This window comes from Mustela erminea, chromosome 4 (assembly GCF_009829155.1).
Source record: "Mustela erminea isolate mMusErm1 chromosome 4, mMusErm1.Pri, whole genome shotgun sequence".
Taxonomy (NCBI): Eukaryota; Metazoa; Chordata; class Mammalia; order Carnivora; family Mustelidae; genus Mustela; species Mustela erminea.
The window spans coordinates 66,497,401-66,516,838 of NC_045617.1; the positions used below are offsets into that span (position 1 = coordinate 66,497,401).

Genomic DNA, 19,438 nt, shown 5'->3' on the forward strand with positions numbered 1-19,438 from the left:
TGCAAGTGTACTTGTTATTCTTCCAATTCTGCTTAAAAGTTTAGAATTCTGTACTTATCTTAATCTAGCTTCCAACTAAGCCTCCAGCTTCAACATGAAACTGATGATCTATTTTGTACTATAGAGTAATAATTTGTAACAATTTTAAACTAAAGTATACTGAGAATACTAAGTTTTTAGATTTCAGTACTTTTTCTCTTTTTTTTTTTTATTAAGATTTATGTATTTCTTTTGAGAGAGAGAGAATGAGTGGGAGTTTCAGAAGGAGAGGGAAAGAGAATCCGAAGCTGATTTTCCCCACTGAGCATGGAGCCAGTGTAGGTCTCGATCTCCCCACCCTGAGATCACAACCTGAGCTGAAACCAAGAGCTTAATCGACTGAGTGCTCAACGTTGCTTAATCGACTGAGCCACCTGGGTGCCCCTCCTCTGGATATAGCTTATATCCAGAGTTGTACCTGACTGGTTCATAAATTTGAATGTACATTTTGTTTGAATTTATTTTCTTATTTTAAAAGCTGATTTCTTAAAGATTATAAGAAATTAATATCTGTTTAGGTAACAGAGTTTAAACTAAATTTAAAAATGAATAAGGGAATGAAAGCCGAAGTTACTTCCATTTTACTTTTTTCTTTTTGCCAGCCTAGGAATCATGAAAATTCTGTTTAGATAAAAATTCTGTTCACACATATTTTTTTAAAGATTTTTTTTTTCAAAAGCTTTTATTTATTTGACAGAGAGCGAGCGAGCGACCGAGCATAAGCAGGGGGAGAGGCAGAGGGAGAAGCAAACTTCCCACTGAGCAGAGAGCCCAATGCAGGGCTTGATTCCAGGACCCTGGGATCATGGCCTAAGCTGAAGGCAGATGCTTAACCAAGTGAGCCACCCACGTGCCCCAGGATTTATTTATTTTAGAGAGAGAGAGCTCAAGAGTGCAAGCAGGGGGAGGAGCAGAGGGAGAGAGAATCTCAAGCAGACTTCCCACTGAGTGCGGAGCCCCACGAGGCTCGACTTCACAACCGTAAGATCATGACCTGAGCTGAAACTGAGAGTCGGACGGTCAGCTGACTGGGGCACCCAGGCGCCCCAGTAATGCATGCTTTTCATGAAAGAATCATTTTCCGTTGATGTATTGTTTACATGTTCACATCTCTGCTTTTGTGTTTTAAAGTGATCAAGAGCTACACTTTTGAAATATGAATTTGTTTGTATGTTAATGAGCTTTTTTGAGAATAAGAATTTTTAAAATAATCAATAAGCATGAATTAAAACCATGATCCTAAAATTATCCTGGACCTTACAGATTGGCTCTTTGTGACCTCTGAAATCATAATTTAACTCTGGAAGTACCACATTCTTTTCCTTTTTCCTTCCTGTCCCTTCCCCACCAGAAAAACTCTTAACAATTTATCTTTAATCTTAAGGGGTAGCTGTATCAGAAGCACCTGAGCTTTCCCCACTCCTTGACAGCCACTGTTGTAACTCAACTTGGAAGTTCTCAGTCCTCAATTTCTAACTCTTGCTTTTGCTTCATTTACTTGATTTTTCAGTGCACCCTCTATCTCAACAATTCTGTCACTAACCCATAGTATCCTAAAAGAGAGAAGTGACTAAGTCTGCTACCAACAAATGAAAATTCTAAATTAAGTTTTCATTTTATTAACATATCAGGTTCATGGATTGTTATAAAAGAACTTCTTTGTGTGATGTCTGTCCAGTGAAGAAGGTCCTTAAGAAGATGAATATCCTATATAGGACAGTGTAACATGTTTGGAGGGAAAAAATCAGTTGATAGATTGCCTTTAAACAATTTTATATTGCTAATTGACTTCTAGTATGAAAGCTCTCAGAATCTTAAGCTAAAGGCAATCTCTGTTGTTTGTAAGTAGCTAGCCCCTGTGTTCAGTTCCACATTTCAGAGCAAAAATCAGATATAGTCCCTTTAAGTTTACATTTTAAAACCAAATTTAATTAGTTGGAAATTTAACAAACATTTCTTCATATCATAATTGTTAACACTTTTTAGAGTCAAGAACCTCTCTGATGCCTTGTTGAAAGTTATGGCCCCTCTTAGATTAATGCAGGTGTGTACATACATTAAATTCTAAATAAAACTATAGGTTGTCTCAGAGTTCTTAAAGTTCTCCTTGAACTTATAAAAAGTCTAAAGGAAACTTAGTTAAGAGTTTCTTAATATGCTACATGGAAAAAGTAAGTATTTTGAGAAAGATATGGATGAGTTATAATTTACTAAAAACACATCAGTCCGCTGTTTCACAGTGGTTGGCCTGTGTACTGTCTTCATCAAAAGGTTCAAGTTCTAGTGGAAAGGAACTTAACCGCTTTTATTGCCCCTTAGAATCAGAAAATATGAGATACCTTTTAAAAGCTTTTGAATAAGGTAGCTGAGTAATGCCCTTTGTAATTGTTCTCCAGGATTATCCCTTGGTAATAAAGGTATATAGCAACACTGGGACCGTTTTTTGAATTCAATTTCCTACACTTTTCATGTAGTCAGTTATCATTGTTTACCTTTCTCTCTGGGAAGCATTTCTTTTGAGCCAGGAGTAGTGAAGGGACCTGTGAAGAGCACCATCTGACTGAGCACTGATGCCCTAAGAGTTCCTCAGAGAACTCAGGTGGCTGTTGAGGTGGTTGTCTAATTAAAAGCAAGGTTCAAGAGAATAAAATACTACTGGACACCTTCCTTAGTCCCATATTTTATGTTATCAAGTAATTTGAACTGCATTATTACGTTTGTACCTGTTAATGTAAGTGAACTGTTTGAATAGGTGTGTTTAAGGAATATACCGGTTGTATAAATGAGTTTTAAAATTTTGATTAATTAAGCTGAACTCAGCCTCTTTTGGACAAGTAAGAGTCACTTTATGTTTAGGGTGGTGTTCTAGAAGAGTCAAGTGTAGAGGAAGTGTGTTTCCCTCAACGCTCACGGTAACACTTCTCATTCTCAATCCATTCATATTGAAAATGATGAGTAGTGACTGATGAAGCATAAATCAGGCAAGCTCTTTTGGTTGTTATGATTTGATATCAAGGTGTTTCACTGTATGCTTTGGTTCTTACTCATTTCCAGGAATCACTCTGCACGATGAACCCGTCGACTGGGCGGCAGCTGGTGATCATGTTAGTCTTACGTTGGTTGGCATGGATATCATCAAGATCAAGTGAGTGAGAAAATGAATTTAAGCAACCATTGTTTTGGATATAGGACCTCAAAACATAGATTTTGCTGTTCACTTGCTAAACTGAAAGAATGAGTATTAATTTTGAATTTCATTTGGCCAAAAATAGGCACTTGTTGAAACATACGAATGATGAGCAAAACCTGTTTAAAACTGAAATTAATACATGCAGCATGTGTACTTGACATGTCCTTTGAATGAAAACTATAATGTATAAAAATGGTGTAAGGTTAATAATTATATAAAGCTTTGCTTTAACCCAAAAGGGAGTGTTTAGTAAAAGTCCCCAGTTGACTTGATTGTTTTACTTTGTAAATGGTTTTAGAGGTATTGCTCTTGGATGTATACTTACCTTTCCTCCAACTACCTTCTCTCTTTCTCTTTTGTTTTGTTTTGTTACAGTGTTGGCTGCATATTTTGTGGCCCCAAAGAACCCATTAAAGCTTGTACTCGTTTCAGAGCTCGAATCCTCATCTTTAATATTGAAATTCCTATCACTAAAGGATTTCCTGTAAGTTTTGAAATGTTTGTTATCGTTGATTTAAAGTAAATTTCAAAGTAACTTCATCCTAAAAAGTAGTAACTTACTTTTCAAGTGATAATGCTCTAGTTATTTTCAAGTAACATCTTAATATTCTAATCCAGAAAAATATGACATTAGACTTTGAAAGTCATTTTTACTTTTTTATTTTGGTCCTTGAGGCTGGGGATTTTTTCAAAGAGGCATTACGAAGAACTATAATCAGTAGGATACAAACTAATGATAATAATAGTCAAATTCATCTAGGGAAAATGGTAGATTTTTTTATTTTAGGGTTATTTGACTAAGCTTCTCAGATTGTGTCTTTCTGTTCTTGCTTTAGTATGCTTATTTATAGTACTTTCCTGTCATAAAAGTAATATATATAAAACTTCGGAAAACACACAAAAGATAAGAATATTCTGTAATTACATAATACGTAATTATCTCTACACTTTACATTTTAGCGATTTTTTTTTTTTAATGTGTGCACGTTGGTATTTATGAGTCTGTTCTAGGGATGCTTGCCACAGAGTTAACTTTAACTGGGCTGAAGCAACACTTTCAAACCCTGCAGGCTGTGAGGTTAATTTGGTAGATTATTATTGTCCAGCATCATTTAAACATACACATTAATGGGGAGGAGGAGGATTTTATACTATAATGTTACTTAGAATACATACTGCTTGTGAATTACATGGGTTCCTTCTCTTACATGTAATTTTTTTTCAGATGTTTGGGGGCCATACTCTGTTTATAGTTTGATACTTTGTTTTTGCCACTTAACAGATGACATTTTCCCCTAGACTAGGCTTTTCTTTTCTTGATCAGCCTATGTAGCACAGATTTGTAGGACAAAAAAATGTGTCTCCGTGGAATTAAATGACTTGCCTTTGGAAATATAGATTGTTTTCACCATTTGATGCATCATTGCAATAAAAATAAGACAAGAATAATAATTGACCTTTAAACTTAATTTAGTTAGTGGTAATGTTTTAGGAGTCAGGAATAAATTTATTTAGCTCATTTAAATTCATTTTATACTTATACACCTTTATTTGAGATAACCATGTGCTTTGATTATAATCCTTTGTAATTATTTCTTTGTAATTATTTCTATGATCAGATAAAAATTATGATACTGTTAAAGTATTTTAGTTTTATAATCCATATTCCATTTCTCCCATGTGCTAAAAAAAAAAAAAGGAGTAAAAGTTTCTCTCCCCCAAAAATGGCTTAGTTGAAAATATTTCATTTTTAAATATTTAGAATTCATGTTTGATAGGCAAGAAACTACAGCTAATTTGCTATGAATGAATGGCCCCTGTTCTTAGAAAGCAATTTGTCCAGTGGGGAGAAGCTGGAGAGGTTGGTTACTGCATGGTTTTACTCATGCAGCAATAATTTTTTTGCCATTGGAGAGGCAGAGAGGTCGAGAGGTCAGTAGTTACTTTCTATAGTAATACTGTCTTCCTGTCTACTGTACTTTCTTAAAAATATGTATGAATTGAAAGTTTGTCAGTGCTGTTTTATGCGATTCCACCCGCGTATATTGATTGACGAATCCCCGGATGAAATTTGTTTCAGAAAAAATAGTCGTGTTTCGTCATTTAATCTACCCCTTGTGAAAAGAAACCTTCAGTTTTTGTTTGTTTGTTTTGTTTTTAAATCACAAAAAGGCTTCTTAGGCAATTAAAATAACACTGTTTCAGGGACTAATTTCTTAACACTACAGAAATAGATTTGTGTCTCTTGGTTTATATGATAAACTCAATTTAAGAAGAAAAAATAGAAGAATGTGTTAGACTTTAAATTCATGCTTTTTTTTTTATTGTGGTAAAATATTTTGTAAACGTAAAATTTACCATTTTAATGATTTTTAAGTGTTCAGTTCAGTGGCATTAAGTACACTCACATCAATGCCATCCATCTCCAGAACTTTTTCCTCATCCCCTTCTGAAACTCTGTCCCCATTAAACAGTAACTCCCTGTTATCCCTTCCCCTTTTCCTCTGACAACTGCTCTTCTGTTTTCTCTATGAGTTTGCGTATTCCAGGTGCCTCCTGTAAGTGGACTCATACAGTTTTGTTCTTTGGTGTTTGACTGACTTCACTTAGCATAGCATAATGTTGTCAGAGATCATTGGTGTTGTAGCATGTATCACAGTTTCATTTCTTTGTAAGGTTGAATGTTGGTTTTTGTATGAATACGCCCCCTGTTGTTTATCCATTCATCTGTTAATGGACGTTAAGATTATTTCCATCTGTGGGCAATTGAACATCGGTATTTAAGTATCCGTTGGAGCCCTTACTCTCACTTTTTTCAGGTGTATACCTAGGAGTGGAATTGTTGGATCACATGGTCATTCTGTGTTCAACTTTTTGTGGAACCACCAAACTGTTTTCCATAGTAACTATCTCAGTTCATGTTCCTGTCAGCAGTGCACAATGGTTCTAATTTCTCTACTTCCTCATCAACACTTGTTAGTTTGTGTGTGTTTTGGGGGATGTGTGATTTATGTTGTTTATAAGAGGCAAACTCTAATGGGTGTGAAGTGTTATCTCACTGTGCTTTTGATTTGTACTTCCCTAATAGCTAGTGATGTTGGGCGTCTTTTCACTTCTTTATATATTTTGGATATTAATCCCTTGTCAGATACATGCTTTGAAGATATTTTCTTCATTCTGTGGGTTGTCTTTTTGACCTTTTAATAGTGCTGTTTGATGTACAAAAGTTTTTAATTTTGATGAGGTCCTCTTTATCTTTTTCTTTGATTGCCTGTACTTTTGGTGTCTTATATAAGAAATCATTGCCAGATTCAACATCAAGGAAACTCCCCGCTCTGTTTTCTTCTTTGAGTTTTAGTTTTAGTTCTTTCGTTTGGCTCTTTGATCTATTTTGAATTAATTTTTTGTACTTGAGTAAAGTAAGGTTTCATCTTCATTCTTTTGCTTGTGGATATCCAGTTTTCCCAGCATCATTTCTTGTAAAGACTGTCCTTTCTCTGTTGAGTGGTCTTGGCATCCTTGTTGCAAACTAAATGACCATACATTTATTGATAACTTTGTAATATAGGTTACCTGGAGGTATAAGGAAAATAATAATTGGCTCATTTTGCCACCTAACAGATTACGTAGCTCATTATAGTTTATAATTTTATTTTCACAACTGTACATGATGTGGAGTCCCAACCCTTACCTGAAACTTTTCAAGCTACTGTGTTTCAGAATGCAGAAATATTCAGATGATAGAAGGGTGATGTGATGCATGTATGTTACATAAAACCCCTAACAGAGAATGGGCAACACCCTGTAATCAAACATACTAACCATTCTGTGCCAGGTCTTATTAATATTAATGCTAAGTGAAATAAATAAGGACTGTAAATTGCCTTACTGCTAGTGCTGTTTTACTAGTTAAATGGGTGTATAGCAGAATTAGGAAAACTTAGGTTTTCAATCTTTTGGATTTTGGAATTGCAGGTAAGATTGTGCACTTATGTTAGTGTTGTCTGCACTTAAGGATGAGGAATTGGAAACTCAGATGTGGTGACTCTCCGAAGGAGAAGTGATGAAGCCAGGACTCAGACTCAGTACTGTCCACTTTGAAATCCAGTACTTTCTTTTCCTTTTATATTAGGCTGCAGACTGTTTTGAATTATAGATGACTTTGGTTATATAAAATATGAATTAAATGTTAAGATAATATATAATTACTTTCCACTTACTTGTAGATGTTTTTCACTCATGTGTTCCACAAGGGTTGTTTTTTGTTTGTTTGTTTGTTTTTGAGCTACTACCTGTAAGATGGTATGGAGATAAAAAACAAATAAAACTTAACCCCATACTGCCACAACCCATTCTTTATCCACTTCATTGGATGGAACCCAAACATAGTTCACAAATAGGTTAGAAGAAGCTTAACCAGGTTTGTGTGCCTCTGTTTCAAATTTGGCAAGCCGTGGATGGAGACCAGTACCAATTTCTTAGTCACACCTGAGCCAACATCTGCTTATTTACTTGTTTGTTGCAAAAGAAATGTTTCTTTGATATGTAGACCTACATTGATGTTATACATTGGTGCTCTTTGACCCCTGAATCTATTGGATGCCCAAATGTGACTTTATCATGCATTATGGATTTCCCCTAAGGGTTGGTTGTTAAATTTTTCTAGAATGTTTCCAGTTTATAATGGTCAGATGCCAAAAATACAATACAAAATAAAAACAACAAAAACCCAAAACTAATTTGCCTTTGCAGAGTGATGGAGGTTCAGTTGTGCCTTAAAAAAATGAACACCACAAGACTGATTTACTCCATGTGTTTTAGGTGTTCTTTTCCTTCATACTTTTATTTATTTCACAAATATTTACTGAGCATGGATTAAATATCTGGCACTGCACTGGTGTACATAGTTCCTAGTCTTGTGCAGTTTATATTTACCTGGGATGACTGACACTTAAAACAGCAGTTACAATAAAGGTGAGATGTTACATTGTGGGATTACAGAACACAGATGAAGGGATCTATCTCAGACTCGGGGTTCAGGTTTCTTGTAAGAAGCAGTGCTTTACTCTAAGAGAGGTAGAGTAAGATGAGTAAGAGTTAGCCAGATGAAGCTGATGTGTTCTGGCCAGAAGCAAAATACATGTAAAAGCCTGAAGATTAGAAAGGACTTGGTTCATGTAGGGAGTGGAAGCGCTGTGTGTCAGGAGCAGAGATGCGAGAGGGACGGAGAAAGATGAGGATGGAGAAGAAAGTGACGGTCAGGTTGAGAAGAGCCGTGGTGCCTTGTGGTGGAATTAAAGTTTCTGTGATTTTTAAAAAGCAAGGAGGTACCATTAAGTCTATCTTTTAGAAAATCAGTCTGGTAGACATATGAGAAATGGGTGAGAGGCGGCAAGAGTGGCGGCAGAGAGAGCAGGAAGGAGCCTGCATCTTAACTCGGGTGAGAGCAGATGGTCCTGGACTGTGGACAGCATTGTCCTAGAGAGAGAAGTGGACAGAATTAACCAAGAGCTGATTGAAAGACTCGGTTTTTGGAAAATTACAGAGTTCAGGATTGTGGATCCATAGGTCCGCTGGGTATTTCTATTTTCTGAATGTGCAAACTGTTTGAGCCAGGAAGTTTCATAGTACAAGCGTCAGTGTTTCTTCAAGCAAGCAGCATAAAATGGTACTTCAAGCCAGTTAAACTTTAGCTTTGCCACTTCCTTAGTGTTTGGTCTTTCCACTACCCTACCGCGGACAGGTTGCACACTCAGCACTTATTATTTAAATCAGGATAGCCAGTCCGGCTCTGCCTCCAGTTGACCTCAGTGTAAAATTCACCTCTGAAACATGTCGCCATGGCCACATGAAGTCACTTTGCCTTTTTGATATTAAACTTCCTTACACATAAAACATGAACAGTAATAGCAAATATCCGAGGTCATCAGTTAACTGAATGTTTACCATGTCCTGGGCAGCGCTTCAAAATACCATCATCTGATTTTCCTCAGTGGTGGGGAGCCTGAGGCTGGAGGTGTTTGGGGGTAAAGGGCCTTTAAGGACTTGCCTTAAATCATACCCCTGGAAACTGTAGAATCAGTCCCAACTTCAAAGCTTGTCTACCCTCCCACATAGTCTTTTATTCTCATTATCCATTAAGTCCTGCTGACTGTGACAAGATCCCCCTTCCCTCTTTCTCATGAGGGAGCAGTTTGCATCTGTTGAGCATCTCCTCAAGCATCTCCTCCACGGGGCACTGTCTGATCGTGTCCTGTAAAGAAAGTTGTATGATCTATTAAGGTTCACACAGTGAGGTGTGGTGGAGGAGAGCCTGGAATCGGCTCTGTGACCTCTTTGCCTTAGTAAGTTAGGGAGCACCCTGGGCAAACTGCTGGGACTTAGAGGAAGCAGCTGGAGACCCTAGAAGTTCCCAGCGGGAGCGCTGGCTGTAATAACATGATGACAGATGACTGTCAGAGTGAAAGGCCACAGATGTACAGTAAAGGGTGTTTTGATGTGACAATTTTTTGTTTTAGGTGCTGTTACACTACCAGACTGTCAGTGAACCTGCCGTTATTAAACGACTGATTAGTGTCTTAAACAAAAGCACAGGTGAAGTCACAAAGAAGAAGCCAAAGTGAGTGTTTTAATGCACAGAGTGAACACAAGCAACTTAGCAGATTTTTTACTGGTTAATTCATTTTTATAGTATTTCTGTTTGTGATAAGTGAAGTCTGTTTTTACTTGCTCCCAAAATCTACCCCCCCCAAAAAAAAACTAGATTAAAGGAAACACAGAACATCTATTTAAGCTCCTACCTAGGTATGAATGCTAGATATAATTTCTGTTGTGGATGGTGGCAGTGGGGTGTGAATTGTATATTAAAATTTACGTATAAATTTATATGTTTGCATCAGGCCCTAGATACTGAGGATATAAAAACAACGGGCACTTAAAAAAATCAGTTCTGCATTTTAAAGAATGAATTTGAATTATGTCTAGCCACTAGTTCCAAATTCCAGTGACTAACTATCTTGTCACTCCCTTAATGAGAATCATTCCCTATGCTAAGAACACTCTAAGAAGAAAGTGAATTACATACTGTATAGCTTCCAGGAATTTTTCTGCTCAGAATCCACTTGGAGCTTTAAGCTAAGCTATCACCACCATGTTGTTTCCTTCTGATTTTTTTGTTTAAGATTTTATTTATTTATTTATTTGTCAGAGAGAGAGAGCGAGAGAGCGCACAAGCAGGGGGAGTGGCAGGCAGAGGGAGAAGCAGGCTCCCTGCTGAGCAGGGAGCCCAATGTGGGACTTGATCCCAGGACCCTGGGATCATAACCTGAGCCGAAGGCAGCTAATAGACTGAGCCACCCAGGTGCCCTGTTACCCTCTGATTACCATTAATATCCAGGCCTAAATGTGGACAGGTCCCTTTGGCTGGGACAAGGTTGGGATTTTTCAAGGGAAGTGCTTCCTGAGAAAATTAAGTTTCTTACCCTAATTCAATAAAGGGTAACCACAGTTTGGCTTGGCTGCTCTAGCTTTGGGGTTTTCCTCACTTTAGCCCTCTGGGGAATCCCACCCAAAATCCCCCTTTTTTAGTCTTTGGGTGTTCCTCCTCATTTGCACCTGTGTAGGAGGCCAGAGGGGGTTAATGGGTTCATAGTTTGGCTACAAGAAAGGAGTCTTCATACTGCTCTGAACCCAAGGCCTGATTCTCCATTAGTTACGAAGAAAGGGCTCCTTAAACTCTCTCTTAGAGGTAATCCTTTATTTTATTTTTTAAGATAAATTTTAAGAACTTACTGAACTGTACAATGTTGTGTTAGTTTCAGATGTGCAGCTTAATGACTCAATAGTTCTGTGCATTTTTCAGTGTAGTGACCAATCTTCATTTTTAACCCGAATCTTTAGCTTCTGGGGCAAGTGTGGCTCCTGTTCTGAGAACTGTAACTAATGGCTAACATTACTTGAGGACCACTGTTTCCTGGGCTCTATCATGACTGCTTTCACATGATATACATTCTTAGCAACCCTATGAAGCACGTGCTATTTTCCCCATTTTTCAGATAAGGAAACTGAGGTGTAGAAAGGTTATATAACATGTTCAGGTTCACAGAGCTAGTGAGGGGCACTCAGGGTTTTAATCTAGTACCTTGATTCACATACACTATGTTATTTTTGGCAGAAGCCAGGTTGTTTGACCCATCACACAAGTGATTTGGAGAATCTTAATCTAGAATTGACTCATCACATCTAACCCTGAATTTTCCCCTCCTTGCTTCTGCTACAAAGTCCTTGCTCAGTGATGCTAGGTTTTAATATATTTTTATAGTAATTTTCCCTGGCACCTTATTTGTAGCTTTTCTCTTATTTTGCACCAATATAATTTAGTCTTTCTCCTTCATTTCCACTTCAAGGATATTGTAGACTCAACTGCTTTATGTGGAATGGAATCAGGCTTTCTAAAAACAATACTTAAATGCAAATAATGAAGATATTAGATGCTCTCCTTTCTTAGGAATGGGGCTTTGGACTGAAATTGCCCAAAACCAATGTTTGGAAGTTTTGGAATACTTTCTTAGAAACTTAAGTTTGGTGTGCTCGCTTCAGCAGCACATATACTAAAATTGGAACGATACAGAGAAGATTAGCATGGCCCCTGCGCAAGGATGACACGCAAATTCGTGAAGCGTTCCATATTTAAAAAAAAAAAAAAGAAAGAAACTTGAGTTTGGCTTATTCTAATCTGTCTGTCCCTGAACTAATCTTGCAGAAGGAGAGTCTATAATTGCTGTCTTCTATCCTTCTAGAGCACATCAGAATTAAACTAGAGAACCTTTTCAGAAGGCACCCTTTTGGGTTATATTCTTTTAGTAAGTTAACATGAGCCAATACACAAGGATTTTTGTTATGTATTTGTATGAAACTGTTTACAGTCACGCTCATGTCTCCTGTGTCTGTCCCCCCCTCCTTCATTTCCTAAAAACACCATATTGTGGAACAATCTTATGTGATTTTCTTCTGAACCCCTGTTAAAGAATCACTAGTCTATGTGAGAGAGAGAGGAGGGAGGGAAAGAGAAATTTAGAATAGTCTGTTGGCGGTAGGAGATTATCCTTTTCATAGGTAACTTTCCTAACACACAATCTACCTGTTAGAATTTTATATTGTATCCCTCTTTTCTTTACTTTCTGTATTAACTGAACCTCTCAGTTCCATGAGGAATGAAAGGAAAAGCTTTGATGGAGGGTCCTTGAGCATTTGGTTATAAGATCCTTCAAGAGTTGTATTTAGAAGATAGGTTAAAAAAAAAAAAGTATATGTAAAATGAACCAGCTAACATTTCTTCTTCTATCTAAAATCATTCCTTTCATTTCTTTCAACTAGCCCAGAAAAACACAAGGGCATATATTTTCATTTAAAAAAACCTTTTCTTTTGAAGTTTGTGAAAGTTGATTTGTTGATCGAATGTGAAATACTTATTTTTCAGTTGTTACTGTGTTTATTCACCTGTGTGGGCCATCCCTGTTCCCAACCTACCTTTTATTTGACAGACTGTTGACTAAAGGCCAGAATGCCTTGGTGGAGCTGCAGACACAACGCCCAGTGGCTCTGGAGCTGTACAAAGACTTCAAGGAGCTGGGCAGGTTCATGCTGCGCTACAGCGGCTCGACCATTGCTGCAGGCGTGGTCACGGAGGTATTGGGAGGGGACTGGTGGCTTGTGGGTCCGGGTGTCTTTTCTGTACCTACTTCATAAGAATGATTCCTGAGAGCTTATGACTTAAGGGGAATACAGTTATAGTAGTAGAGCAAGATTTTAAAATTTATATTAAACTTTTTTTAAATGATGGCAAGAAAATGTTGGGTTTTAGAACTTTTCATAATGACACTTCTGAACTGTCCTCTCCACAAATAATGTTTCTCAGAATTTAAGTAAGTTTGTTGAAAAATAGATTTGTAAGTAAGCAATCCAGATTATGTGAACACAGTCTTTAAGAGTCAAATGAATTGGGGGAGGTGATTTCGTTTGTTGGAAGAGCTTTTATTACTTTTTTTTTTCTTTAAATAACTGGTTCTCTGTGCATTTAAAATAATCCATTCAGAAAGTTCAATGAATGTTTCTGAAAGGGATCTTTTGTATCATGTAAGGTGCAGTTGAGTTTTGAAGAAAATAGCCAGAGGTGAACCAGCAAGCTTCAGTAATTTACATGTACTTCCACACAATCATGATAATCTAAAATCTTAGAAATATTATATTTATAATGAATACTTCATGTGGCTGTTTTCTGCATAAAAATTATTCACTGTATTTAATGGGATGTCTACTTTGAACACTGGGCTCTGTTAAAGTTGCATCAAAATTTAGTTACACTTGCAACCTGTGAAAGGCTTTGGTATTCAGCTGCCCAAGTTTGTTACCGCCCTACTGAGTCCTAGCAGTCCTTCAGTTCATTCACCTGTAAAAACTGGGTATGAGAACTTATCTCCCACCATTGCAAAGTGAAAGGGCTGTCACAAATGCTTGGCACAGTAACTGGCATTCAGCAAATGTTACCTCACGCACGGTCTCACAGTCAGTCAAAGCATTCTTTCTAAAAGAGCATTCTAGAAATAAGATAGTTTCTTGTGGAAAATAATGGAGAGATTGTAGTAAGTCTTAGAAATAGCATGACTGGAAAAGGGGAAAAGTTACAGGAAAAAAGAAGTTTCAGCTTAACATAATGATTATATTGCTGCCATTTTCCTTTTGTTTTCTTAAAATGTGACTGATTAAATTATAGCACCTTTTCTTTTTTTTTTCTCTTACAGATAAAAGAATGATGGGTCAAAATTTCTACCATGTTTCCAAATGCAGTGAAATAGCTAACCTCTGTTTTTAAAGAATCCAGTTGTTCAAGTTCAAGGAATAGTGTGCAGTTGGTTATTTTTTTAAACAAGAGAGAAACTTAAAATGATATAATCAGCTGCAAAGAAGTATTAATCATCACTCCTGCAAAAATTTCAAGTTGCCAAATGGCAAAGAAAGGCTAATACTACACTTTCATTAAAACAACTGGCTTTCCCTTTGAAATGTTAGTGAATGGATTTGCTGAGGTTTATGTAAACCATCAGAAGTATGTAATAGAAGACATTCAGTCATCATGAAATCAACTCTACTTCCAGCCATACCACAGATGTTTACAGTGTTCAACTTTACTGCACACATTTTAAGGAAAAGTAATAAAATGGATTGTTGAGGCAGTTAATACTCAAATCTGAGTGGTTTTTTGTTTGTTTGTTTGTTTTTTAGTTAACTAAGAAAAGATTTCCTGAAGATTATAGGAAAGGTGTTTGGTGTTGAGCATAAGAATATTCTTCTACCAAATGAACTTTTGAAATCTTAGTTTGGAATTAGTGGAAACTGTCCCTTTGGTAACAAAGATATTATTTAAAGTATAAAGCCAGCTTTAATAAAATGTCTTAGTTTGAGCATAACAGCAGACTGTGTTTTGTTTCTTAGATTCTGTTGAGATTCTCTACCACCATTGCTAAGAATGACTTAAGGATTTTATGGGATCTGTTTCACCTAAGTTTCTTGGCTCTTTCACATGAATTCTTGTTGTTTTTTGTTTATTTGTTTGTTTTCCTAACAGCAGGTCAAATTTCATCTCCTCTATTTCTCACCATAATTTTATTTCTCCTATTTATTTATTTATTTAGAGGAGGGGTAGAGGGAGAGAGAACATTGAGCAGACTCCATGCCCGGTACAGAGCCTGGCACAGGACTCGATCTCGTGACCCTGAGATGTTGACCTGAGCCAAAATCAAGAGTTGGAACTTAACTGACTGAGCACTCAGGCCAGCCTCTTCTGCTCTCATTTAGAATTACATATATGTTAACTTTATCTCACATACCTTATAGACTGCAAGTCCCCTGGGAGTAAAAGTCATGTTTTTGTTTGAAGTTTCAACAGCAAACTCCAAGGTATATTTAGTTAACAGGTATTTGTTGAGTTGCCTCCTGAGTACGAGCTGCTTTAGAGTAGAATTCGTGCTCAGCCGAGCCTGGGACTCTGATCTGATAGACTGTATGCTAAGCTTTCTTTATTGGGAAATGGTGTGATTTGTACGTTGGTGACTTACCGTATACAACAGAATGTCCTTAGTTCTGCAGAAGACTACATCCATGTGCTAAAATGCACAGGGCATAAATGTGCTGCTTGGAGAACGATCACAGTGAATATACCCGGATCACACATTTCTTTACTGAAAAGTATTGGAGTAATTGTTATTTCAGATAAACTTGCTAAGATAAGAATGCATTCTGTTTATATATTATGTTAATTAGGAATGTAACTGGTAAATCTGGCAAAACCTAACTTACAGTGACTTAAGCAAAAAAGAAAGACTAGCAGCAGACTTGCTTTGACTCCACCTAGATCAAGCAGCTCGCAGTGTGAGCAAAGACTCATCTCTACTCTGCCTTTCCCAGGGTTGGTTTTGCCCCCAGACTCCATACAGAACCCCTTGAAGTTTCAAACATAAATCTTCAGAGGCTTCATCAAGAGTCAAGAGCAGGTTTAAAAGAGCAGGTGTTTTCCAGAAGTTCTAGAAATATCTTATCGTTGACTATAATTGAGTCTATAATTTCTTTACCTGGGGCATCCTTGTAGTTGAGTGTGAAGTGAATTACCCACAGCACATAGCTGAGTTTCCTGGGAAGGAAATTGAGGGTGCTTTCAGGAAAGGGAAATGGATTGAGACCTCGTAGGGCTGGCAGCCAAGAACAAGAAACAGTCACCATGTTATGTAAGGTCATGATAGAATTAACTTTAAATAATATAGCATAAAACAAATGGTGGTAGCAGTAGTAGAAATGAATTTTATTCCTTCTTATATTGTGATGAGGTATGGTCTTTTTATTTACATTATGTTTACAACTGGTTTTGCTGAAGGGGGCGGTGGTGACATTAAGGGGACCACCTGTGGGACAGGTGTGCTGGCGGTGGGAGATTGGGGCTAGGGGACAAGACATACATACAGCAGCAAGCATGCCCAAGTTTGGTTTTGGTGGAAATCCTCCCCGTGAAACTTCACCCATATTCATAACAGTACATTCCTCTGGGGTTACTCTGCCTCCCATACTGTGTTTCTTCTTGCTCTGTGTGGTTTTACTGTTTGGTCACACAGGTGGCTTTGTTCTCTGATCTCAACTCTGAGTCTTTACTGCTCAGTTGCCTGTAGAGTAACTGGGCTTAAAAACATAGATCCATATTTTGACTCAGTGTTATTTCACATGTTCATTATTTATGACTATTTGGGCCTCTCTGTGATCTTTTTATAACGAGATTTTCAAAAATATGTATTAGTAGCTTTTAAAAAAATGTTGTAAAAATACAAAATTATTTGAATGTTCCTAGCATATTACTGATCTATGAGTTCATCAAGGTTATACAGCTGAAACAAACACACACATTCCAGAAGACCCAATAAAAATCACTGTGTCATCACTTTCTAGTTTTCCTCTAAAATATCCATGGAGATATTAATGTAAAAACATTTTCTCCTTCCTCAACATGAGCTTGCCATATTCTAGGCGCAGGAGAGAACTCTGGAGTCAGCAGGTCACTGTGCTGACAGCCCAGCCGGGGTGGGAATGGGTTCTCAGTACCACAAACTACGAAGGAGAATGAACAATATGAAAGCATCCAGCAGGAATGTACCCTAAGGACAATGCAGAAGGGTCTAGATGGGGAGGGAGACCATTAATGCTGAAGTAAAATTTTACTTCTATAAAAGATTCTCTTAGGTTAAAGTAATTCAGTCTGTAAATTATAGTCTCCCACCTGCCTGTTTAGAAATTAGTGGGGGAGGTTGGGGGGGGCAGCTTTTGCTTTGGCAAAATCATCCAAGAGGGCAGCTTGTGGCCTCCAAACGAGCAACATTTAAAATCCCACCAACAGTGAGAACCATTCTTTAGAACCCACCCACCTCCAGGAAGAAGAGCCACATGAGTGAGAATCTTCTCAGTAGGACCAGAACTGGCACAAGCCCGCAGCGTCACGCTGACACGAAGGACGGGTCCCAGGGGCAAGATGAGCCCAATGGTAACCTTTGAGCCATCAAAAGCCCTTCTGTATCAGAGATCTCAGAAGAAGTAGAATGGATGAATAATAGTCTGGTTCTTTGAAAATGCCAAAGCTATTCAAGATTTTAGAAAACACTGATGAGACTGAGGCATGTAACTGCATGATAAGGATCAACTGGAATTCGAGGTGAAGTGTGAGGTTTGGCTCTGGTGGACCAGCTCTGCACCACTTTCCCAGGGAACCCCGGGACTCTGCTCACAGTAGCAGAAGGTGGGCTGGCATGCGCTTTCAGAGGACCCCGTTCCTCTCCCTGGAACACTTTCAGGGCTGCAATTTCACATTTATTTGTAAAATTCACTATTTTCTCCTACTGAAATCTGAGTCCCAAGAGGAAAGAGACCTTTTCTGTTTATTATTTCATTATCGGTCTTAGTCCCTAGCACATGAACGATTGTTAAATGATTGTGGGAATTAATGCTGGTGATAGCAATATGAATGATCTTAATTTCCTTATGCCTGCATTGTCCGAAAATTACAAGTTTTTATTTCTATTCTAATGCTGTGTGTGCAGGGGCTATTTTTAGAGTGAAGGAAAATGAAAACTTAGGGAAGCAAACTTCAGCACTGCTTCTGTCTGTCCTCTTGTCTGTTAAGACACAGCCCTACGTTGGACAGAGAATTTCCTGACCTGGGGTGAGCTCATAAGCCTTGGGGATTCAGTTGTGCTTGCATTTCAGAATCGGGCCAGGAAATCAACTGGCTGCCAGGGATTCTACCAGCACCCGCACGGACATGCGATGGCCGAGATGGCCGACGGAACTCACTGCATTCTCACCTGCCAGCACTGGGCTTACATAGAATTCTTTTAAAGATGACTATGAAACATAGTAACAGGCCCAGGGAAAAAGCAGAAGTACGCTTAGGGTTCTGAGCAGGTGGAGGCAAAAATGTTTCTTTCCTGTGCATTGTAGGTAACAAGTTTTCCTTTAACTGCTGCATGGTGTCTGTGAGATGTAGATTCGATGGGTTGAGAACAGAATCAAAATAGGTTAGAAGAGAAGGCATGGGGACCCAAATCACAATAGCAACATCCAAAGCCTGTAAAAATAGATACTAATTGCATACAGTGAATTGATGAGCTGAAATTTTCCTCAGAAACCAGTCTAGATACAGATGGATGAAAATGATAGACCCCAAGATTGCAATTGAAGACAGTATGATGTTTTTATGGAAAGCATTACAAAGGGATTACAATCAAATTTTTTTCTGTTAAAACTTTTACATTTCTAAGATTAAAACAAATCTTGGGACCAAAACAAAGCTCCCCAAAAAGTCATCTTCAAAGCAACAAAAAATGAACCCCAGTCTTTTCTGCAGCACTAACTTTTAAAAGACAAAGGAACACAGGAGCTAAATATATAAAACTTTAAGTTAGAGGGAATGCAACCCATGAACCCATTCTTTACCTGTGTGTTGTTTACAAGTGAGGGTAAGATGTCCTTGTGGGAGAGGGGTGAAGGAAGTGGGGAAGCAGGATGTAAATGCTCAGATCATGGAGGTAGTCCAAAGCTTTAATTAGGGAGGTCGTGACAGAATATTATGCAGCAAGCATAGGCTGGTGCCCGTCATCTGTCAAAGACCACCAGGGCACAACTAGTCAAAATTATTTCTATTGATGCTTGCTGCAGCAAGAGAGAACACAGACCACAGAGGACAAGGAGCTCAGTAAGAAGGCGTAAGGAGGGGCTGTTAAAGAATTGACATGTGGAAGTAGGTAATTTTGAGGAGGGCTCAAGTAAGCAAGGGTTTCTTCTGGACTGGGTGCTGTCAGAAAGGGAGTAATTCTGCCGCTGAGGGACCCACTTTTATCTAAGAGGCCAGGGCAATGAACACGGCACAGCGACGGCAGTCACTCAAGTTCGCCACAAGAGGGGGTAGTTCCATCATTTTTAAGGTTTACACAGTACTTGGGTTTTCGCTCAGGGGTGATCACAGAGCGACCTAGTCTGACGTCAGAGATTTAGGAATTGTTAATGTTTGACAGAAGAACACCATGGCCTGCCTGTGAGGCCCTGGCCAGCTCTCAGAAGTGACTTTTTCTTACATGGAAATCACTGAAATAGGTAGAAGTAGCACCGACCACATAAAGA

At 38.1% G+C, this 19,438-nt stretch overlaps 1 protein-coding gene and 1 non-coding gene across 4 annotated transcripts in view; both read left to right on the forward strand.

Moving 5' to 3' along the window:
• HBS1L (HBS1 like translational GTPase) overlaps nucleotides 1-14,694 on the forward strand; it is an 84,146-nt gene extending 69,452 nt beyond the window's left edge. For 2 of the 3 annotated variants that reach the window (XM_032339449.1, XM_032339452.1), the window contains 5 exons: nucleotides 3,094-3,184; nucleotides 3,605-3,713; nucleotides 9,748-9,848; nucleotides 12,772-12,916; nucleotides 14,029-14,694. In XM_032339449.1, the coding sequence (XP_032195340.1) occupies nucleotides 3,094-3,184; nucleotides 3,605-3,713; nucleotides 9,748-9,848; nucleotides 12,772-12,916; nucleotides 14,029-14,040 (458 nt within the window). In that variant the 3' untranslated portion in view covers nucleotides 14,041-14,694. Of the gene's footprint in view, nucleotides 1-3,093; nucleotides 3,185-3,604; nucleotides 3,714-8,086; nucleotides 8,204-9,747; nucleotides 9,849-12,771; nucleotides 12,917-14,028 lie in introns of those variants that run through there. The other variant, XR_004284938.1, reaches the window with a different exon arrangement.
• Nucleotides 11,815-11,921, forward strand: LOC116589533. Its single transcript, XR_004285309.1, has one exon. It is a non-coding gene; the product is annotated as a U6 spliceosomal RNA (small nuclear RNA).
• Nucleotides 14,695-19,438: the final 4,744 nt, after the last annotated feature.